General features: G+C 38.4%; 1 protein-coding gene across 3 annotated transcripts; it reads left to right on the forward strand.

Annotated features, from left to right (window-relative positions):
- The first annotated feature begins 129 nt into the window (after positions 1 to 129).
- atxn2l (ataxin 2-like) lies at positions 130 to 23,993 on the forward strand. Of its 3 annotated transcripts, none has more exons than XM_016252746.1 (24): positions 130 to 431; positions 684 to 781; positions 1,824 to 1,863; positions 2,027 to 2,083; positions 2,501 to 2,572; positions 2,805 to 2,982; positions 5,443 to 5,561; positions 5,697 to 5,788; positions 7,190 to 7,417; positions 7,529 to 7,887; positions 7,997 to 8,083; positions 8,915 to 9,046; positions 9,133 to 9,201; positions 9,299 to 9,351; positions 10,562 to 10,923; positions 11,030 to 11,099; positions 11,184 to 11,333; positions 11,431 to 11,494; positions 17,534 to 17,694; positions 17,830 to 17,959; positions 18,098 to 18,207; positions 18,308 to 18,490; positions 23,200 to 23,365; positions 23,587 to 23,993. In XM_016252746.1, exons 1-24 carry the CDS (start codon positions 411 to 413, stop codon positions 23,640 to 23,642), a joined length of 3,057 nt encoding a protein of 1,018 aa, XP_016108232.1. In that variant the 5' UTR covers positions 130 to 410; the 3' UTR covers positions 23,643 to 23,993. The 3 variants fall into 3 exon arrangements, with proteins under 3 accessions (XP_016108232.1, XP_016108225.1, XP_016108237.1); XM_016252739.1 differs by having other exon boundaries at positions 131 to 431; positions 9,290 to 9,351; XM_016252751.1 differs by lacking the exons at positions 130 to 431; positions 684 to 781 and adding an exon at positions 1,150 to 1,226 and having other exon boundaries at positions 9,290 to 9,351.
- The last annotated feature ends 114 nt before the right edge of the window (positions 23,994 to 24,107 follow it).

A 24,107-nucleotide genomic window follows, 5' to 3' on the forward strand; every position in this document is an offset into this window, starting at 1 on the left:
GCACATTTCTTATAAGAATGGACGACTCTTGCAAAGCACGCGTAACGTGCGGCTGTCGACGTGATACGGCGCTTGTACGCCATTGCGTCATCAATACGTTCTACGCCGTCGTCCAATGGCAATCGAGGGTGTTTGAAAAAACTGCCTTCGCGTTTGTCGCTGGCTAATTCGCGAGACGTGGTGCCGGTAATATTTAATAGAAGCGTAAGGCTCGTTATCTCTTCGTGTTCTGTTCGTGACAGAATATCGTACTGAACTGGACCTCGGGTTATAACGGAGATCGCGCTCGTGCGGATCGGAGAACGCTGCGGAAAAACTAGAAAAATAACACCGCAGGCCGGCTAGTCCACCTCCTAGCTTGTCATAGGCAACAAGGGGAATTTAGCGGGCAACCCAGTTAGCGGCTAGTTATGTCTTTTCGCCGACAGAACGTGAGTACCGCGACTAAAAATTGCACTTAATTTTTCACAAATCATACAATCGAGAATATTAAAACTCATAATGGATATTATGGTCCGAATATTGTCGTTCTCCATTAAGCTTCCACGTTTTTTGTTTAACGTAACGTGCTAGTAAACCTGCTAGCCTTCACCACTCGGCTAGACTCTTGAATAGAACGTTACGTAAATTTGTCCAAAGCTTAATTTGTGTCAGCATTTAAGAATCGTTGTGCTTTCTGACAGCAACCTGGACCCGGCGGCCGCAAAACATCCAATGGAACTACAGGGTCAATGGCTTCATCAGTTCCGGGGAGCAACTCTAACAGACCCACCGCGGGAAGGTAAGGCACAAGTTGGGCTGCCCCGCTCAGAAAGTCCGAGGACTGGCATTTTAACACGAGGCCTACCGGTCAAAGTGGGCGTGTCCTCGGCGCATACTTGATCTACTCCCTAGAACACCAATTGTTTCGAGCCTTGTTAAATTAGCAGGAGCACTAGCCAATCGCTGCGAAGAATGTTTTGAATGACACGATTTTGGGCCAATAATGGAGGACATTGTCGCAATCGGTACACATCCGCCCAGAAATAATATTGTCAACCAATAGAATTGAGATTTTAATTGATTGCCATCTCTTCCAGCTTATGACTGCTCTCGGAGGCGGGTCATCAGCAGTGTTTTGTTGTTGTTTTTCGATCCCATATGATTCAGTATTGTGCTCGACTTTCAACTTGAGCTATTTTAGACAGACGCCTTCAAAGAAGAGCCGGGATGCATGTGACAAAAAAGTACAAACATTCGTATTTCCTAATCGATTTGATTGATTGTAGCGAGGGGCGCGAGATGTGTACGTTTGCGCACGTTAATGTCAAGCTGTTTGTCTTCGATACGGCGTTTGCCTGTGTTGTTAGCCAGCTCCGATAACCCGCTTTGCGGTCTGTCGCAACTAAAACACGCGCTTGGTTGCTTTTGTTTACATATTGACATTGCAAAATAATATTTTGTCATGATGCGCAATCAGATTCAGTCCGATCGTTATTTTGTTACTCGTGTATAATTGTCCTTTTGTTTTACCACGCGCTTCGCGATGTTGTAAGTGTTGTCCACACATGTAACAGTAGAGCAATGCCTGTAACACCGGGGCTGTGTTTCACTTTCTAGTTAGATGCACGCAGACACAGCACATTTGTCCACGTATTTGATATAACTCATGAATACAAGACATTCTTAATATACAGAAATCTGTTATTGGTATGATTGTTCGTCTTTTGCGTTCCTCTTGATTTGCATGATGCAATACACACACACACACACACACACTCACGCGTGCGTTATGTAAATTATCTTTGACCAATGATTGTTTTCTTTTCCTTTTTTCCATGAAGAAACAGAAACTCTGTGAAGACTCCCTCACAGTCACCACCTGTACGTAAAAGCTTGTACTTTTTAGACTCTTGATTTTCCAGTTTAGGATTATTAGATGTCTTAGTATCCTCTTAAGTATTTTACTGCATTTTCGGACCACCAAATGCTTAAAGATATTTGTATGTACTTAAAAAAAAAAAATGTTTTAATTAATTTTTTTTAGGTGTTTGAGGGTGTGTACAACAACTCACGGATGCTCCATTTTCTCACAGCCGTGGTGGTGAGTTTTGGCATGAAATAATTTGTTCACATTTCTGTTTAATTGATGGCTGTTGAAACCAGCCAATTTCTTCCTGATAAAGTGCTTTAGAGCTTGGCATAATAATAAGAAAATCATTTTAATATTTTTGTTTTTTTTATAAAAAGCCCATGACAAGTTTTGCTGGCATTTTATTAATTTAGATGACTTTTACAGGTATAGAAATCATGCTTTTAAAATTAGGCCACCTCATATCTCCTAGCTTGTCTAGACTGTGGTAACCCTGTTTTGACAAAGGAAAAAAGGGGGGAGGGTGAATTAAAATAAAAATTCTTGATTTTTAGTTGTTTTGGTTTTATGTGATTCACACCATCTTCTCTAATTTGTTTTCAGCATTAAGCAATAAAATACTTGACACGTATGCAATCTTTTCCACAGGGCTCCAGATGTGACGTTATGGTGAAGAACGGCAGTATATATGAGGGAATCTTCAAGACGTTAAGCTCACGTGTAAGTCAGTCATTGCAAATCTACTGACAAAACACATCTGCATTTAATTTGCTTAACTATGAATCATGGGCTTTGTTCACACAGGACCCAGTTCAGATTTATCCAATCCATATTTTATCTTTGATATTGACTAATTTATATTTATTTATTTTATATATTTAGTTTATTTTTTGTGGCCTATCTCGTGAAGTTTAACGTATGATCAAGTCTCACTCAGTATCTATGGTTTTAGTGTGAGCTGGCAGTGGACGCAGTGCACAAAGTGAAAAATGAAGAAGGAGATGGAGGCGGTGGTGGAGGCACACCAGTCCATCCCAGGAGAGAAGAGATCACGGACACCATGATCTTTGGCCCTAATGACCTGGTCACTATGATCTGCAGAGATGTGGACCTCAACTACGCTACCAGAGGTGTGTATATGACTCTGTAGAAGTAGTATACATGTGTAGTGTTTTTAATTATGGAAATGTAAGGCAGTGTTAATTTCGTCAACGAAGACAACGACGAAAAATATTCGTTAATGAAATTTTTTTTTCTGTGACTAAGACGAGACGTTGACTAGCTAAAACCAATATCTGATGATAAAAACTGATGAAATTTATGCCGCGTCTTTGTTAACAAGACGAGGCGGGACTATAATGTTATTTGAGGACTACCGGACTTTCAAAATACATCCTATAGGCTACTGTCTTGTCCTTCAAAATGTGCGTCCCTGTCATTGGATTGCAATCGGATGAGGGGTGTTTGCATATCTAGTCTCAGTATGGCAGCCGCAGTGGATGGATTGGCTACCAAAACATGAACTAGCGATCTGAAACAATGGCCTCAGCACCCGAAGGGGTAGGAATAAAGTGAACAGATGTCCCGTTTTTCCCGGGAGTCACAATTCGTTGTCGATTTAATTTAAAGTTAGTGAAGGCAGGATAGGCGGAATCGCGCTGATAGAAGTGCTCTCTCTTGCACATGCTCCACTTCTTCAGTTCTCATATACAGCGCGCGATCAGTTCTCAGTGCTCAAATACACACACACAGCAGTCCAAATGTTGATCGTGTAGAGTATCTCACGTGAATACAGTCGGTTGTGGATTAAATGAAAGTAAACGGGTGGGTGAAAACTGAACGTGTGTCAGTATTACATGCATGCCTTCCGTCTTAAAGAGACAGCATTCCTAATTAAGTACCTATCCGTGTCATTAATGTTAACCAGCAAAAGATGTTAAATAAATGTCAAGTAAACCTACTGTATCTGAAAAATGAGTTTAATTTGTATCTCTTTCATATTTGTCTTGTCTTATTCTGCTTATTTTTCAAAAAATTATATATATTATATATGAACAACTAGGGCTGGGTATCGAGTTCGATACTTCTTAGGCACCAACCGAATTGCCTTGATACCATCGAGTATCAAAAACCGTCTTGTCGTTCGGTACCAAATTTCAATATCTAAGGGGTTAATCTCATCCGCGACAGTGAGCCAATAAGCCTGCGGCACTTGCCGGTGTGTTCGACTATAGGCGCGGTGCAGATCGATCATCCGCGAGAGCGATTCGAAAGTGCACGGAGCAGTCTGCTCTCGTGGTACTGTAATACCCTCAGTATAGAGTAGCGCGGGAGCTGTGTGGAGTTCCGATCATATGCAGATGTCTGTTCATACTAACGTTACACGACCGTAAGCGCGTGTTATGTGACCATTCATGCAAACTGTAGCATCATGCTACATAAGACAATAAATTAGATTTATATTCCGCTTTTACGCTTGTAATAACTTCCGATAGCCGTCTAACAGGGCCGGATTTACGCATTGCTCAAGACATTGAGCAAATAAATATAACAAACAATAGGGTAAAAAACGACGCACTTAATCTCTCCCTCTCTCTAATAACCGCATTAGACTGCATTAATAACTGCTTAAACCTACATATCAATGGCTCAAGCCTCTGTTATCAGCTCTAGAATGACGTTTTGGAATTTGCAACAGAAGGTTTGGGATGAGGTGCGTAAAAAAATTAGTTCCAGCCACACGAGATTTCAGGACGGAAACATGTCAAATGTCTTGAAACAAATGATCTGAACAATGTGTTGATGTGTGGTTGGGACTCCAGGCCGTTAAAATTTATTAGAGAAATAATGCACTCCCAGAGGTGGTTATGTGGCCACGATTCTGTCTGAGCTATGCATTTTAACACGAACACTAACTAGTGTAAATATAGCCTAACAGATGTGTAAACGGAAGACTATTTGAGCATTATTAAAACTATTTTGCACTGATTTATTGTGTTGGTTACATTTTGTTCCTTTGTGCAGTGGCTCAGGAGATGAGTCTTTGAGTCTGTATAAACATCAACACGCTTTTTTTTTTTTTTTTAGATAATGTAATCTTGTTCAAATTGATTTCATAAAATTGGTATCGAAAAAAGTATCGTTCAGGAACCGGTATCGATATCAAAATTGAACGATACCCAGCCCTATGAACAACTATAATTTTTATAAGTTGCTCCCTTTTCACTACTGTTAAAGGGATAGCTCACCCAAAAATGAAAATGGTCATCATTTATTCAAGTTTGTCCAAATGCAATCCTTGATTCAAATTTCTCATAAGCTTAATTGATTTGGTCTAAAGGGAGAAGAATTAATGACTATTTTGTTTGAAGTAGCTACCAAATAGCTACCAAAATAAATGTTGGTAACTGCAGTTTGACTAAAAGTTGACAAATGCAATGACTTTGTCGACTAAAAAAAAGACTCGAATGACTAAAATGTGACACTCTTGAGATGAAAATGCTTAATAGTCTTAAACACTAAATAAAAAATGAAATAATCTAAGTAATCAAAATTAACACTGATGTAAGGCTTTGTGTGCATGTTTTCAGACACTTTTACAGACTCTGCAATTGGTTCAAGAATAAATGGTGACCACCGAGAGAAGGTCCTTCAAAGATGGGATGGTGGCGATAGCAACGGAGAAAATTTTGACCTAGATGCAGATACAGTGAGTTCCACCAGCATGCTTGTATATCCAATCATGTGATCACTTATTTGTTTTGTTTTTTTGTTTTTTTTTAGGAATCATTTCTTTAGGTTGCACATGCTTGAAGCTTTTTACATGCCATTTTCTGTCTTTCAGTCTAATGGCTGGGATGCCAGCGAGATGTTCCGCTTCAATGAGGAGACCTATGGGGTGAAGTCCACCTATGACTCCAGTCTCTCCATGTACACGTACGTTGATGTTCTGTCAGTTTTAGAATTTTTTTTTTCTCTCTCTCTCTACTCCGAGAGCTTGACCTTTGAATGTTTGAAGTGGAAAAGCCTTCTGTCCTTCAAACAGGGCTTCCATGGTTTCTTAAAATCAATTCAAAACCGAATTGAAGATATTGAGACCATATTAAGTCAATTGTCTTAAATAGATTCTACGTAGTCTTATCTTAAGAGGTCTTAAATTTGAGCATGGAAAAACACAAATCATGATATGGCTTAATGCATATATGTACTAAAAAGTTGCTTTGTGTATTTCAAAGGGGTCATATGATGCGATTTCAATTTTTCCTTTCTCTTTGAAGTGTTACAAGCTCTTGGTGCATAAAGAAGATCTGTAAAGTTGCAAAGACTAAAGTCTCAAATCCAAAGAGGGCGCCATTCTCAAGTCGAACGTGAAAGCGAAACTACTTTGTTTGCCCTTTCAAAAATGGACACGACTAGAAATCAGTGGTTAAGTTGTATTTACAACACTGTTCCAGAACACTTCAACCCAAATATTCAGCTGTGTCCAGCACATTTTATGGAGGACGTTTCCCGATCCTGGGAGAGTAGACTACAATGCCGGCTGTTCTGACTTAATTTTTTATTTTTATTTATTTTTTTTGCCACTGATGATTCAAACGCGAGTTTTGGGCAGTGTAGAGTAGGGCTTGTTGTTTGTCATTTCTCCGATCACAAATGCAGACATGGTTTTATGTTTACGCGGTGCGTAAAAAGACAGTATAAGTCATTATAATCCATAATTCTGTTCCCACTGGATGCAACGAATGCCTCGTTTATAATGGGTTTTCATGTTTTTGAATCGTTGCTCCGGCCGGACAGGGCATCACAGTGTGTTAAGGGGCGTAACATTTCCGTCACACGCTTGAGGTATTCGGCCAATCATAACACACTGGATAGCTGGCTAATCACAGCACACCTCGCTTTTCAGACCGATGAGCTTTGTAAAAATCGACACGTTTCAGAAAGGCGGGGCATAGAAGAGAAACAATAATGTATAGTATGTGGAAAAGAATGTGTTTTTTTAACCTTAAACCGCATAAACACAATACACCAAATAATGTTCTTTTTAGCAACATCATATGACCCCTTTAATATTCATTTTAGTACTTTTAAAAAAAAATTTTTTTTTTAATTTAACAAAAAAAACACCGACACTGGTTTAAGTTCACAGAGATTGCCCCTTAGCGGTGAATCACTGACATTTCAAAACTGTTATGGCGTAACAAAGCCTTGTTTACTGAAGTCACAGAATGCGCCTGTGAATATGCGCAGGTCTTAAATAAGATTTTTTTAAAAACTGCTCCGATCCTGCTCAAAGAAATCAAGTAAACATCACGTTCTGTTGCCTGTCTCTTTTAGGGTTCCTCTGGAGCGGGGCAGCTCTGAGGGCTTCAGACAGCGAGAAGCTCGGGCCGCTCGATTGGCCAGTGAGATTGAGGGCAGTCTGCAGTATCGCTACCGGGTGGCGCTGGAGAATGAAGAGGGACGAACCGAGGAAGACAAATACAGTGCTGTGCTTCGGGACAGAGACCGTGATGGAGGAGAAAGAGGAAGAGATAGCCCTGGGTTCTCCAGTGCTGGGAGCAGGTTCAAAACAGTCTTTCTCTTTCTTTTCATCACCATCTCATCTAGTCTTTCTCCTTTGGTATACTGAAGATCACTGCTGTCTGTCTTTTTTTTCCTTTTTTTTTTTTTTAGGGAGGGCAAGTACATTCCTCTACCGCAGAGGGCAAGGGAGAGAGAAATGGGAGTTTCTGGAAGGGGCGAAAGAGGAGGAGCTGTATCCACCCTGCCTAATCGAGCAAATAGACCCGGCCCCTCAAGCTCCTCACCTAGACCCCTACCCTCTGGTAGTGGTCAGACCCTTCCTCCCACTGATAGGAGCAGCCCTCTGTCCGTCAGAGGAGGATACTCTGCACACCAATCACAGAGCAGCCCGCCTACACAGCCCCGCCCCTCAGAACCGGGTCACTCCAGCCCTCCTTCCCCACACGCACTCCCACATTCGCTCTCACACCCACAGTCTCTCTCAGACTCGGCCAGGCCTGTCAATGGAGGTAAGTTGTGTGTGTGTGTGTGTGTGCGCGCACAAGAGACCTGTCACTTTTGATGTTTGTGATGATTGCCGCCCTGTGTTTTAATGAACATTGCATCAATCTCTTATAGTGTCATCCAGAATGTCACCTAAGTCTCAAAGGCCTGGACAGACCAACAGAAACCTGCGTACCTCAAACTCTCACTCCTCCCCTACAGGTTAAATTACACCTATGCACACAATAGACTCACACATTCAACCAAGCTTTGTGGTCTATTTGACGCTTGAAGTAAACGCAGGATCATCTTCAGCTTTTAATCTTGTCCGTTGTTGTACACTTTATATTTTACAGTGGGTTAGTAATGAACACCTTTTTATTGTATTACTTGCTATATGCAATTTAGTAAGATCTTCAAGTGTTTGTTCATAGTTCAGCAGCGATTTTATTCCCTTTTAATTGAATTATGCTCATTTCAGTTATATAATATTAATATTGTAATAAGATTATTTGTTAGCCAATCCATTTGTCACAGGTCTTTTTTTTAATGTTATACTGTACTTTTAAAAAGTTTGAAGTCTGTAAGAAGGTTGCATTTGATCAAACATACAGTAAAAACTGTAATATTGTCAAATTAGTAGTTTAAAATAACTGTTTTGTATTTTAAGATGTAATTTACCATTATTCCAGTCTAGATGATCATCCAGAACTCATTCCAATATGATGATGATTTGGTGATCAAGAAACCGTAGTAGTTGTTTCTTTGAAAAAATTCTTCTTCTTCTTTCTTCTTCAAAACAGTTGTGCTGCTTAATATTTTTGTGGAAACTGTGATACTTTTTTTTAAGGTTTCCTTGAATATAAAGTTCAAGATAATTATTTGAAATAGAAGTCTTTTGTAACATTATAGTTGTCTGTCACCTCTTGATCAGTTAAATGCATCCTTCATGAATTAAAAATGATTGAAAGGATACAGTGCATTTCCAACCTCTATTCCCTATTTTTTTTTTTTCTTAAATTAACATGATTACCTTTCTCTCTCTCTCTCCAGTCTCTCGTTCCCCTAAACCAGATGTTCCTTCCCAGGACCCTCCTCTGGCTAATCCTACCTATTTGGATACCTCTTCAGTTACTATGGTGACCTCCAAACCCACTGGCCCCACCCCTCTGTTCCCTGTAGATGGTGAGATGTTGTTACAAATTTGAGTGGTTACACACTGTTAATTGTAAATGCGTCCAACTATCTTGACTCTCTTCCTTACACTTTAGTGAATGAAATCCTGTCAAAGGAAAGGATGGAGAGTCCAGCTAGTCCTCAGGAGGGCAAGAGCAGCAAAGGTAATCCTGAAGTTGTATTACACTTTCAGTAATTTCACTATATGTGCTTTTCATTTAGCTAAAAGTGTTCTTCTCTTTTTTTTCATAGTCCCTTCAGTCCAGCCGAGATCAAACCTCGAGGAGCTTCGCAAGTTTGGTAATGCTTTTAGGGTAAGCATCATAGTCTTTTTTTTTATTTATATTTTTTAATTAAGCCAGAATAATAGATTTTTGGAAGTGGTTGATCTCATTTGATTTGTTGAGCCAGTAAGCAACCACTAGTAATGCCCTAACAATCACTCCTAACACCCTAACAACGGCCTGCCAAGCACCTAGTAATGCACTGGGAACAACCCAGAACTCCATACGGTGCAACAGTTGGGTTATTTATGTAAACTTATTTTTTAAATTGTTTAACAGCAGAATTTCTGGTGAAAACGACATTGCCAATGTAGAAAATTCCACCAGTCAGAGAGCTGTGATATGTATATATGCACATATCTTGCAAAAAACTCAAAATTAGGGACATCAAATTGATTAATCGCATCCAAAATAAAAGTTTGTTTGCATAATGTGTCTACTGTGTGTATATTTTAGGGAAATGCTGGTATCAAATTTTCATGTTGCGATTAATTGCTAATGCTTTTATCACGGTATTATCACGATATTGAACTTTACTTGCAAAAAAAGTGTTGTCATAATACAGTATAACAGCCAGGTTCAATAACTTCTTTCTTATAACAAAAATAACTGAACATTTAAATACAATAAAACAATACACAAAAAATTTATAAAGTTAAACATGACTGAATACTTAGGACCATGTGATATTTCAGTTTTTCTTTTTTAATAAATCTGCAAAAATGTCAACAATTCTGTGTTTTTCTGTCAATATGGTGTGTTGTGTACATTAATGAGGAAAAAAAATGAACTTAAATGATTTTAGCAAATGGCTGCAATATAACAAAGAGTGAAAAATTTAAGGGGGTCTGAATACTTTCCGTACCCACTGTATGTGATTTATATAAGTACACACACGTTATGCTAACACAAACTTTTATTTTGGATGCGATTTAATCATGATTAATCGATTTGACAGCCCTACTCAATATTATTTCTATAGATATCAACAATCAACAACTTAAAATGAATGTTTTATTATTTTACCATTGTTTTTAATTCGGTTGTCATTCATGAGAATGTAGTTCTTTCCCACACTAAAGCCGTTAAGTCGTTGCATATTTTTAAATGCAGACTGTTTGGCTTTTTGATGGCATATAACAATAAACAAGTCTTTAAAAAATGTTTATAGTATTAATATAGTTAAATACAGTATAAACTATAGTTTAAATGCTTTTTTTCCCCCCTCTTCTGATTTTAGCTTCCATCTAGCTCCACCCTTTCCAGCTCCAAAACTTCGACCACTGACTCTGCTCAAGCAAACCCCGCCCACAATACACAAACAGACCCTGCCCCTCTAACAGAAGCTAAAACAGCCCCGCCCTCAACTCAGACCACAGAGCTTCCAGCAGAGGAGAGAAGTAGAGAGACAAATGCTGAGGGGGTGGCGACCACCACCCCTCCACCATCCACGCCCATCTCTGCACCCTCTGCCCTGTCTGGCCCTGCCATGCAAAATCCAACTGCGGAAGGGCAAACATCAGGGACGCCCCAACCTGCAAGGACCCCAGGCAGTGAGGAGGGCAAACCCGAGGCTTCTGAGAGACCAGAGGGCATGGCTGAGTGAGTAGAACATTAGTTAGTAAATAAGTCACAACTGACAGCTACTAGTATGTAGCATATTAAGTATGTTGGTAATTAATGCAATTCATAATGTTTTCCGACACAGTCAAGTGAAGAAATCTACACTCAACCCCAACGCCAAAGAGTTTAACCCCACCAAGGCTCCTCTCAGCATGGTAAGAGCACTGTTTTTTCCCTATTAAGTTTTTTTTATATAGTTGTTAAATGTGCTAAGCCAAGTTGTCATGTCTTCTTTGCAGGTGAAGCCCTCAGCCACTCCCACCCCGCCACGGCCAACTCCGCCCAGCCCCACGGTGGTGTTGCAGGCCCCGCCAGGCCAGGGGGCCATTTACAACACTCAGTACCTGAGCTATGTCTCACCCATACAGATACAGGGCCATTCTGTACAGGTCTCTATCCCTGCTGCTCATAACTTTAGACAAAATTCAAGAGTTTTATAGAATGGTTTGCAAATTGAATTTCTTTCTTCCTCTCTCCTTTTATTAGGCACCTCAAATGTACCCATATCCCATGACAACTGTCAGTCAAGGGAAGTACCAAAGAACCAAAGGTAATGCATTTACATTACATTTACATTTAGTCATTTTGCTGACGCTTTTATCCATAGCGACTTAGCGACAATTGGGTAATACATAAAGCGATTCTTCTTAAAGAGGCAAACAGACAACGGATGTGCTTGTAATACCAAGTTCTAGGCATTGTTCAAATAAGTAGAAGCTAAAAAGGGAAGGAATAAATAAAGAGAAAGACAGGTTTTTAAAAAAAAAATTTTTATGCTTGTTTAATTATTGGTTTTACTAATGATGTAATTGATACTTGCATAAACTTTGACCTTTTCTGTATTTAGTTTACATAGATATTAACAACAATAATAGGGGCTGAAACCTTTTAAATGCTTATTATTATTATTAAACGGCAGGGCATGACATTTTAAATACTTTTGTTATTGAAGTTTTAATTTGAATTTTTTTTGTTTGTTTATTATTTAATAAAATCGTAACTTGAAAACGTTTAAAATAAGATTTTCAGGCCCTGTTTTGCAATCTACTCATGGTACGTGTGTCATGCTGCATCCCAGTGTGCCTACTTAAATTATGTACTCTTTAGGTGAGGATAAAGTACACACTTGAGTGTGTAGTAGAAGAGTAGGCAAGTTTGGGACATACTATCACGTCATGCAATTGCATCTTTAACAGACCACTCTGTCGCATAGTTACACGCACCCTGTCAGTGTAAACTGGCCTGTCACAACTTTACTGTCACTAAGTCGTCTGCACTTTAAGCGAGCTGCACACTGCACAGTTGACACAGGAATTGTCACTTGCACAATCGCAGCAGTGTTGCATCGTCATTAAAGTTTATAAATTGCATTTCTTTTTAATTCTTGCCAGTGTTTAAACGATTTGGCACTCGCGCGTTCTTCTGGAGACTGTGCGCTCATGCGCACGCACATAATGCCAGGTTCACATTACTCCGTTTGCAGTGTGTATGAGGTGGATATTTTTTCTGCGCTCATGTTAACGGATTAAAGCGTTCACACTGTACACGGTTGCGGTCCGGCAGTGTGTTCAAGGAGCGGTGCATCTGCAGCAGTGCAGAGATCGTTTCCGTTGCATGCGCTGAATTAAAGTGACAGCGCATTGTTTGCGGTAAATATGAAAACGAAAACGTAGGCAATAGTTGATGGCACTCGTGGGATGTAGGAAAACAAAGTTCTTTATGAACCACAGGATTGCTTGTAATAAAGATTTAAATGCAAAAGAAAAGGCAGTAGAGCTGACTTTTTCTGTCAATGGTAAGTTTTAATTTAGAATGTTTGTGATAATGTAAGAAATAGTATAAATGTTTTGCCACTTGCTTGGGCAACTTAATATATCAATCTAGAAGTAAATGCAAGAGTATAAAGCATTGAATAATGTTTCTTATATTTATTGCGTTTAAACACGTCTATGAAAGATTGTATTACTGTACTGTGTAAAAAAAAAGAATCACAGTGCTGAAAAAGCATTTTCAGTAACAATGTTTGGATTTGAAATCAAAATAATGGATAAATGTTGTGTTTGTAGTAAACAGCCATGGATCAGTTTCAGACTCCTGTGTGAAAGCACAGTGAACACCTGCTGCTTCTGCACCGCTTACCACACATGGACTGCATTGCAAACGAAGTATGTGTGAACCTTGCGTAAAAGGCCACCTCGCATACAGCTCACAAAATCAGGCTTGTGCTGTGTAAAAGCTATTGTGCACAGGGCTTAAAGTTCTCCGGCACCGTGCCGGATCTCTGGCGTGCAGCATTTGGCTGCGGAAAAAAATAGTGTGCATAATACGCTCAAAATAGTAGTCTATCCAATTGCAGAGTCGCAGCCCTGATGAATGGAGAAGCGCGACAAAAAGCTGCGAGGCACAGTGGTCAAAGATGTCCATCTAGCGCATATTTACATAGAATAACTAATTAAAAAGTAGCGGAGCTTTGTAAACCGCTCGGAGTACTCATGTCATCTCCATAAAACGATATGATTGCCAGAACACATTTACCGGAATTTCTGAAAAGGTCCTGTTCACACATGATCTATTAATGGTAACTAGGTCTGTCAAAATGCCTGAAAAACTAAATTTGAATTTTGTACTTAAATATGATCAATATTCAAATTTAAAAGGCATAATTTCTGAGGCCACAAGGGGGCGCATAGAGCAAAATATTATGCACGTTTCTTCAAAGCATAATAAAATAACATGACTATCTTTGAAAAAGTGCATAATGTTTTAAATAATGTTTATAAACCTTATATAATGAAAGTTGCTTAAACTATTATCGGCAAAACGGCATCATGCATGTATGTATAGTTCAATACAAAGGACCGAAAACCAATCACAAAGAGTACTTTCTTCATTTAAAAACTTGAGATGCATAGGATGTCCAAAGTTTTGCTACATTTGTGATCAGAAGCCAAAAAAGCTAAGTATAATATCTGTGATAGCTAAACATGTTGCAAGAGAGGTGTCACCACCAACATGACAAAGAACGTTAATTTAGTAGATTGTTAAAGATCACGAACATGATTCAAACACCAACGTGATTCTGTTCCTAAATTACAATGGTTTCGTCGGTTTCATTCCTCAACCTTTGACGTTTGAGATCAATGTTGTGATCACTTGGTTCGTCCGGGCAGAGTACGATCACACCAGTGTGATTTGAACATTTAAATTTGCGTTCGCACTGTCATTGACCTAAAGAGAGCAGTCTGTCATGAATGAAACGGCTTCACAGTCTTTTCAGTCACACAGTATCATTATTTCTGTGTTACAAACATTCAAATCACAGAAGTACTGGGATAAATAGTTTATATCTGAACTATAAACTAAATCTGAACTGTGTACGATGTGTATGGTAGCGATTAAAATGGAGTAAATCACCTTTTGAAAGTAATTTGACTCTTCAAATGAAGGTTTATCGATTACATTGTTACGCCAGTAGGTTTGCGAAAAGGGGCAGTTAAAATGTATTTGTCTTTGAATCATACAAGAGATTCGTTCAAGAACACGGATTCATCTAGTAATGAATCAAGTACATCTTGAGTGAGTCATTGAATCATTCATTCATAAATTACATGTGATTGTCTAGTTGTCTGGTTTTTTTTCTTCAGAATCATGAGAGAACCACAACTTCCATTGGGGAAAATAAATAAATAAATGTATCCAGAATCATGCAGCTCTATTTTGCACACAAACAACTCTTAAAGAGTCCAGTTTTTATGTAGCCTGTTGATTTTTGTTCATGGTATTCAGCTGCAACTAAATGGTTTGCAAAAAAAAGACACCGGATAAATGTTTGATATCGTTATTTAATCACGTTGGAATCGGAACTGGGAATCGAAAAGAATCGGAATCGATAAGCAGAATCGGAATTGGAATTGATCAAATTCAAACGATATTCAACCCTACTCATTCCATCTGCTGCAGTGCGCTGCCATTGTGGAGAGAGTATCACGACTATGCATATGACGGTATCAAATTTTCATGTTGAGATTAATTGCTAATGCTTTTATCACGGTATACGGTATTATCACTGTATTGAAATTTAGTTGTCAAGTGTTGTCATAACATATAACAGGTTTAATTACTTTTTTTTCTTGTAACAAAAAGAACTGAACATTTACATAGCTAAAATAAAGTAATACACAAAATATGTATAAAGTAAAACATTTTACACAGATTAATGTGCAAAAGAATAATAAAGACCAAAAAGTAACACTTTACTATAAGATCTCATTAGTTAACCTTAGTTAATGCATTAACATTGATAATGAGCAATAGCTACATTTGCTACAGAAGTTACTAATCTTTGTTAAAAATTACAACTGTTAGTTCATTAAATAATACCGTTGCAACTTTTGATTTTAACAACGTGTTATTAAATATTAAAATTCCCGAAGATTAATGAATGTTTAGAAGAATTTTTCATTGGCAGTTTAACTAATGTTAATTAATAGAGCCTTAATGTAAAGTGTGACCAAACAATAAAGAAACAAAACATTTTCAAACAATATCTAGGGCTTGTTATAATCCAGATTAAAATGTAAAAACAAGTTTGAAAATACCTATTAAAGGGGTCCTATTATGCTTTTTAATTTTCTCAACTTTAGTTAGTCTGCAGATCTTTTTTTATGCTCAAACAGCAACATTACAAAGTTACAAAGCTCAGTCCACTTCAAAAAGCGATATTTTATTTAACAGAAATCACTTTTCAAAAACTACAACGAATGACTCGTTTGGACTACAACGCATAATTTCCGGGATTTGTGATATCACAAAGATCGACGAAAGAGACCTGGTTGAGCTGCACTAGAGAAGGCAACGAGTGTTATCACTGTCAGAGATGTGCTAGCTTGCCCAAAGCAGACGAACTAAGAGTGGTTACAATCATCCAGGTTTAAATCACGCTCAAATTGATTTAATTTTGACTCAATATTTACACTGAAGCTCGCAGGCGGCTATTGTAAGGGGCATGGCATTTCCCGACCAGGTGCCGAGTGCTGCCAATCACAGCACACACTGGCCCAGCTAACCAATCACAGCACATTTCGTATTTCAGAAGGCGGGCCTTCATTTGATGCAGGAACCATTCGAGCCTTTCATGCCCGACTGGGGAGAGAGGTGTTGTAATAATGTAAAATAATGTGTTTTTCGAACAACCTAGTATGAGAGCCTGATCTAGTACACCCCCAAAACAAAATCAAGACTTTGTAAAAGAGCATAATAGGACCCCTTTAAGTCTAAATATTTAAGTAGGCTACTTGCCACTGTGATGAACACCATAGTGAATTAAAAAATCTGGATGGCTATTTAAATACGTTTTAGATAGTAGCCAGCTGCTTTGTTTAAGGGGTTTCCGGGGTAACACTGCATTTCTGCTCTTCAGTGCCATCTGCTGTCAGAGAGTGAATGTGGCTTTCATCCGGAGCATCTGCTTTACATGTTCCGCAATGCGCTTCTCATCCGTGCTTGTTTACATCAGAGAGCACATGCGTTTTTCACGCAGCATACAACGCATTAAAAAAATCGGAATAATTTGGAATAAATAATTATTCACTGTATTTTCAAGTGCCCATGATAACAATATCGTACATATTTATTACCGTGATATATCGCGTTACCGAATACCATCACATGTCTAACCACGATACCTGCGCTTGCTTCAGCTTCATGTAAACAATGCATGCACGTGGTGCCGCTGCTTACATTGAACACACACATGCATTGTTTACATGAACCAGAAGTAAGCGCATGTGTCGTGGTACTCTCCACAATGGCGGCGCACCGCAACAGATGGAATGGGGAGGAGAAGAATTGAATAAAGTAGTTTTTTTTCTTTGCGCACAAAGTATTCTTGTAGTTTCGTAAAATTACGGTTGAACTGCTGATGACACATGGACTATTTTACCGATGTTCTTGCTACGTTTCTGTGCCTTGATCGTGGTAATATCCTTGCTGTCTATGGAGGGTCTGAGAGCTCTCAGATTTGATCAAAAATATCTTCATTTGTGTTCCAAAGCGGAACGAAGGTCTTACAGGTTTGGAATGACACGAGGGAAAGTAATTAATGACAGAATTGTTGGGTGAGCTAACCCTTTAAAAATGAATTTAAATCAGTCCAATTATTTCTCTTGGAGTAACTTTAGCATCTTATGACGCTGACCATCGCGTCGATCAGATAATGTTACATATTAAAATAAAGGATGACATGCATGGTAGGGCATCAGTATAAATAAACAGTTTTAAATATTGACATTTATGACTAAGTCCAACTAAATTATTTTAATTTTCTTCACAAACTGGTGTCTGTCCATTAGTCTGGAATTCTTTTGCGCTACTAATTGGAGCCGGATGTGACGACATGGGGACTGATAAAGGCCTATAGCCATCAGAGTGTGTAATAGTATATAGGAGACCAACCGTAGACTTTTGGCATACTCTTTTTAAACATACTATGCTTTGGCACTTATTCTAATCTCACATACTATTTAGGATGGATAGTATGAACATTAGACCGCAGGGTTATTACTCCTGTTACTTTCTTTGCCTGTCTCAGGTTCTGTGGTGACTCCTCGTCCAGACCACAGCTCTTCAGCGCCACCTATGATCCAGGCTGCGGCATCAGCTGCAGGACCTCCTCTGGTGGCGTCTCCTTACCCTCCCTCGTATCTGCAGTACAACCAGGTCATACAAGCAATGTCCCACTACCCTGGACAGGTACCAGCCCACACGTTTTCAGTAGAACACATGATTCTAGTATATTTTCAAACAAGCAGATTTTGTTTTAAATTAAGTTAATTGTCTTTTCTTTTAAAAAAAAAAAAAAAACTGTTGTTTCTCTCTCTGTCCTAGATGTATTCTATGCTCCAGGGTGGACCACGAATGCTTGGATCGGGAGGGCACCCACAGACTCTGGGTCCCCCAGGCCCCCAATACCCTGGTCAAACTGAAGGACCACCAGGCCCTCAGCAGGGGATGTATGGTAAGGATTTTTTTTTTCATCGTAGACTGGATTTAGTTCATTGTACAAGAATTATATATATATATATATATATATATATATATATATATATTCACACAGTGTTATCAACGGTTTTCTCTCTCTCTCTTTCTTCTTCAGCTCCACAGTCATTCTCTCATCACTCTGGTTCCATCCATCATCCTCAACCCTCCAGCACCCCCACAGGCAGCCAGCCACCCCCTCAACACCCCGCCCCCAGTCCAGGACAGGTACGTAATCCGCCAGAACTTTCTCTAAATACTTCTACAAGAGATCCCCTAAAATTTCACAAGCTCTCAATAATTGTACTGTATTGACTTCTTTTTATAGTCTGGTCAGTCTGGTCCTCAGCCTCAGTCTTTGTATCACGCTGGTCCGCTGTCAGCCCCCACGCCCCCTAACCTGCCCCCAGGACACAGCTCGCCACAGGCCTCCTACTCCCTTCAGGGCTACAGCCTACCAGGACACCAGCCCCTGCCTCACCCCTACTCCTCTCTAGGACAGCTGACACAGGTGATGACCGTAAACCTCGCACAAAACACCTCCACATCAGTGCAGTTCAGAAATGTGACTGGGATAAACAAAAATAAGATGGATTACTTTAATAATTCATAGAATAATATATTACTGTTTTTATGTTTGGTGTCCCAGAGGACCCAACAAAGTAAGGCATAACAGGCGGGTTAAACATCTGCAGGGTTCGTACAAGGTGCTTAAAGTGTTTGAAGTACTTGAATTTGACTTTTTGAAAATGTAAGCCCTGGAAAACCCTTGAAAACAGCCATATTTATGATAAGGTACTTAAAAAGTACTTGAATTTTTAAAAGGCAGTATATATGAAATTAGTGTTCATTTTTGTTTTCGATAAAAACAATCTTTTTACGCAAAATTATCAATGCTGCACGTGTAAAATACCATTTCTCCCGGCTTTTGGGAGTGCTAGAGATCTTGCGATTATTACTCCTTGAGGTGAAAAGCGGTCTCGCGATATCCTTTGATAGTGCTTGCATTAGACATGTGCTGGTATTCGGTAATGCGATATATCACGATAATGAATATGCACGATATTGTTACCGTGGGCACTTCAAAATACAATGAATAATTATTTAAAACAAATTATTCAGATTTTTTTTTAATGCATTTTAAGAATATTTTCTCCAACTGGTCACAATGCACAACACCGCTGTGTGCTGCGTAAAAGACGCATGCGCACTCTGATGTAAACAAGCACAGATGAGAAGTGCATGGCAGAACACGTGAAGGAGACACGCTGAATGAAAGCGCACTTTCACTCTGACAGCAGATGGCGCTGAACCGCAGAAATGCAACCCTGGAAACCCAGTGAAAGTGAAAAAGTGACCGTGAAAGTGACGTTGACATGTGGCCAAGTATGGTGACCCATACTCGGAATTAGTGCTCTGCATTTATCCCATCCAAAGTGCACACAAACAGCAGTGAACACGCACACACCCAGAGCAGTGGGCAGCCATTTTTGCTGCGGCGCCCGGGGAGCATTTGGGGGTTCGGTGCCTTGCTCAAGGGCACCTCAGTCATGGTATTGAAGGTGGGAGAGAGTGCTGTACATTCACTCCCCCCACCTACAATCCCTGCCTGTACGAGACTGGAACCTGCAACCTTTGGGTTACGAGTCCGACTCTAGCCATTCGTGGCGACTTCCCATAAACAAAGCAGCTGCACTACTTCCTAAAAACTTATTTAAATGGTAAACCATAGATGCATATCTATGGTTTAAACAGTCATTCAGATTTTTGTATTCACAGTGGTGTTCATCACAGTACCAAATACTTAAATATTTAGACTTAATAGGCTATTTATTTTCAAACTTTTTTAAAAATGAATTAGGGCTGTGCAAATAATCGAATGCGATTTTATCATGCGCATCTCGTCAGTAAAGCCGGTTCTGTGATTAGTAGTAAATCTCCCATCACGTGCTTTCAGATGGAGCAGCATTTATTACACCGAGCCGTAGTTCACTGACAAGCTACGCAATATATCGCGTTCATTATCAGCGACGTATCGCCTGCGATTATGAATCTGAACCGATTATATTTGCACAGCCCTAATTTAACAAAATAACATGCCCTAGATCATTTTTGAAAATGTTTTGATTCTTTATTGTTTGGTCACACTTTAGGCTACATTAAGGCTCTATTAATTAACATTAGTTAATTAATTAGTTAACATAAATTGTCAATGAAAAATTCTTCTAAACATTCATTAATCTTGGGTTATTTCATTATTTAATAACACGTTGTTAAAATCAAAATGCAACGGTGTTATTTAATGAACTAACAGCAGTTTTTTTTTTTTACAAAGATTAATAACTTCAGTAGAAAATTTAGCTATTGCTCATTATTAATTATTAATGAATTAAGTAATGAGATCATATTGTAAAGTGTTAATCTTTTGCACTTGAATCTGTGTGAAATTTTTTTGTGTATTTATTGTATGTAAATGTTCAGTTCTTTTTGTTATAAAAAAAAATGTAGGGATGCACTATATTATCGGACCAATATCGGAATCGGTCAAAAATGGCTTTAAATGTAAATATCGGCCTGATATGAAAAATTATGCGGATATGTCTTGCCGATAAGAGGAATACATTAACTCACATGTGTCCGGGGTGTGCTAGCGATTAGATCATGTCAGCAGTGTGGCTCATTCTTGATGCAAAGTTTTGCCTGAATGATGATTAGATTCACTGTTTTGGATCGCTGCATTTAAACTGAGAAAGCATGTACAGAATAACGTCTTCGGTGTATGATAGAGTAAACCGTAATGGCACTTGCAGCCTCCACCGGGTCCTAATCCCCATTCGGTATAGGGTTAATTCCGTAGGGGGCGCTGTTGGCCTACTTCTAATAAAATTAATGCAAAATACACAAATAATATTTAGACTGTTTCTGATTAAATAAAGCAGTAATTGATGCCATAAAATCGAGTATGTTTTGATTTAAAGGTCAGACGCTATAGCTTACATTAACAAAAAATAACAAATCACAAACATGACACTTAAATTTTATATACACTGATTTATTCATTAATGTGTAATAGGTTATATTTTTTTTAAACCAATTATGAGCTCTAAAAGATTTTCAGAATTTTTACTCTTTACTTTAACTCTCTTGCTTTAGACCATTTACAAATGTTAAGTCTTAAAATAAAATATTAAGGTTACCACTGCATGTTTCTGGAAAAAAAATGCAGAGATTGAATATAGTTTATTTATAGTTATTTTCAAATCTTCAATGTACTGTCATTATAAAAGAACTTCATTATTGTTTATTTAATTCTAACAAATAAGTTCTTGTTAAAAACTAACCAAAATTAAAAAGAATTTGCTTATAATTTCTGCACAGGAGAGACTTGCTGTTGTTTCCAAACAAAAGGAAATATATCGGCATCGGCTATCGACCAAAATGAGTTGAAAAATATCGGCATATCTGATATTGGCAAAAATTTAATATCGTGCATCCCTAAAAAAATGTATTAAGCCTGTTATAGTTTGACCACAGTTTTTGCAACTAAATTTCTATTTCGTGATAATACCGTTATACCGTGATAAAAGCATTAGCAATTAATTGCAACATGAAAATTTCTTACCATCATATGCCAAGCTTGCATTATATTGTTTGGTCTTTTATTGCATGTGCTGTTTGTTTGGGTTTCATTTGGGAACGCGTATAAAGTCTGACGCACTTTGTGTTGCACTGTTATCATTTACAAGCGTGGTGCACGTCTCCATCTCAGCAGCTCGGTCGACAAACTCTTCCTCTGCATATGCTGTGAGTTTGGGTTGCTTAACGTTCATCTGGGAAAACAGTGTGCGTTATCTCTCTAGATATGTAATATAAATCATTTATAAACCTATGCCAACACAGGAGAATACATCAACATATTTCTAAATATGCGATTTGTTGTACATAGCGATTTCAAAATAAAAGTTGCTCTGAGTTTGCTTGTGTCCAAAACATTAAAATTAAATGGATTTAAACGTCATTGAATCACGCTGTAAAGTGAAACATCACCAGCACTTTTTGCTGTTTGCACCCTCTGCAGGTGTTTGTTATAATACATAATGTACTTAACGTCCGCATGAAATCAAAATTTACCATATTTATTTTTGCACATTGTTAGTCTTAAGGTAAAAAATTAATCCATGCAAGTTAATCCTCTGAAAAAAAAATTGTCTTGGTAACCTTTAATCAAAATCAGATTTTTTGCTTCCGCTCCGGAATGGCGCTCCTGCTCTGATGAGGTCAGTTTGACCGCTTGGGCAGAATTTGCTTCACCACGCCCCTCCAACCGTTAGTTTGCTGCGAGTGAAAGATGAGGAGGAGCTCAAAAATAAAACCCCGCCCTCTACTCAATATTCTGTTTCAGGTGGATATACGTCACCATACTGAAAGTCAGCAGCAACTTCCGGTTCACGCGGACTTTAAGTTGGTTATGTTCATTATTATATATAGGCATATTACATTGTATTTTAACAGTGTTGTTCAATAAACCCATGTAATTACTTGGTTTTGATATTTTATTTGAACCAATTATGATTGCCTCATCGTTAGTTTATATATAAATAGTCATACTAAAGCCAGATTGCTCAATTGTCAAAATAATCAGTAGGTTACTTGATTACCAAAATAATTGTTAGTTACGGCCCTAGATTAGTTAAACATTTCAAAAGTACAACCGCATTGTTTTGCATTTTGTGATTAAACGACAAATGTTTTGTAATTGAAACTTTCTTTAAAATAATATTAAAATATTATCTCGTTCTAGTGAACCAAGTCTCTGTATTTTGTCCCAGCTCATGAGCTGTTTGTCACACCCCTAGTGTATGATATAGCTTTCATTCATACGCTAAATTGTGTATTCATAAAATAAAAGGAAAGTGATAACTTTGCCATAGTATCCTTTCAAATGTTAAAGTGGCCACAGTCATTGCATGCTTTGCTTGTGCTGCACTTTTATTTGTACCATTTTATTTTTTGTTTATTTATTATTATTTGAAAGATAACAATATTGTTTGAAAGACCTTAAGTCCTGGAATGTCATTTTGCAGTATATGTAGGAACCCTGCATCTGAATCATTACCAAGTGTTCGGTCAACCATTTTAGTAAAAAATAAAAAATTTATACACTTACCTATTTTTGCATTAATTTTCTACGCTTTTTTTTTTTTCCTCTTTCTCTCTCAGACCCATGCTCTCTCGGGTCCTCACCACTCAGGAGGTCACGGTCCTCCACCTGTGATGTTGCTTCATGCCCCACCACCCCCTCAGCAGGGTTCTGGCCCCCAGCATGGGCATCCTCCACCCCAGCAGGGACCCCACCAGCACTACACCTACATTGGACCACCTCAGGGTGAGTTTCTTGCAAACAAAAAAACTAATGTTTGTTTGTTTGCAGTCAAGTAATTTGTGTCCTAAAAGCTACAAGCTTACAGAATTAGATCTAATTGACATTTAAAATACAGCATTGTGCAAATGCGTTTACCAAGATTTTATTTGTATTACTTTTACTATTCAGTTTTTAATTTGTTTTATTACAAATGATTAATTGGTGTGTTTCTCTGCTCCCATCAGTGTCAGTGCAGGCTCATCCTTCCCAGCAGATTCCATTCCACCCTCCTGGAAACTGACAGAGCGGCTGAGACTGAAACTGTGCGGATCACCACAGAGTGACAGAGCGCCCCCATCTGGATCTCCTGTGATCGCATATTCGTTTGTACATAAAATCCAACTGAACAGATTTTGTTTTAGATACCTCTGGCAAGACTGAATGTGCTTGTTTTATTGTTTTTTTTTTTTTTTTTCCTTTTTTTAAAAATTTGAGTGGACGGGGGCACATAGTGTCTAATGCAGAAAGAGGGAACGAGTGAGCGTGTAAGACAGATCAAAAATGGAAAGAATGAGGGACATTTTTATAAAAAATACAATGACCTCTCTCTTTGTCCTCAACCCCCTTATTAAATAAGCAAATAATAAATGGTAAAAAAAAAAAAAAAAAAAAAGTGTATAAAAAATAAATTTTTAAACTCCTTTTGTCTCATGTGTTTTGAATGTTATTCTCGGAGTTGATCTTTACTGCTGGCATTCGCTAAATT

This window comes from Sinocyclocheilus grahami, unplaced genomic scaffold (genome assembly GCF_001515645.1).
Source record: "Sinocyclocheilus grahami isolate Dianchi unplaced genomic scaffold, SAMN03320097.WGS_v1.1 scaffold27.1, whole genome shotgun sequence".
NCBI classification, from domain to species: Eukaryota; Metazoa; Chordata; class Actinopteri; order Cypriniformes; family Cyprinidae; genus Sinocyclocheilus; species Sinocyclocheilus grahami.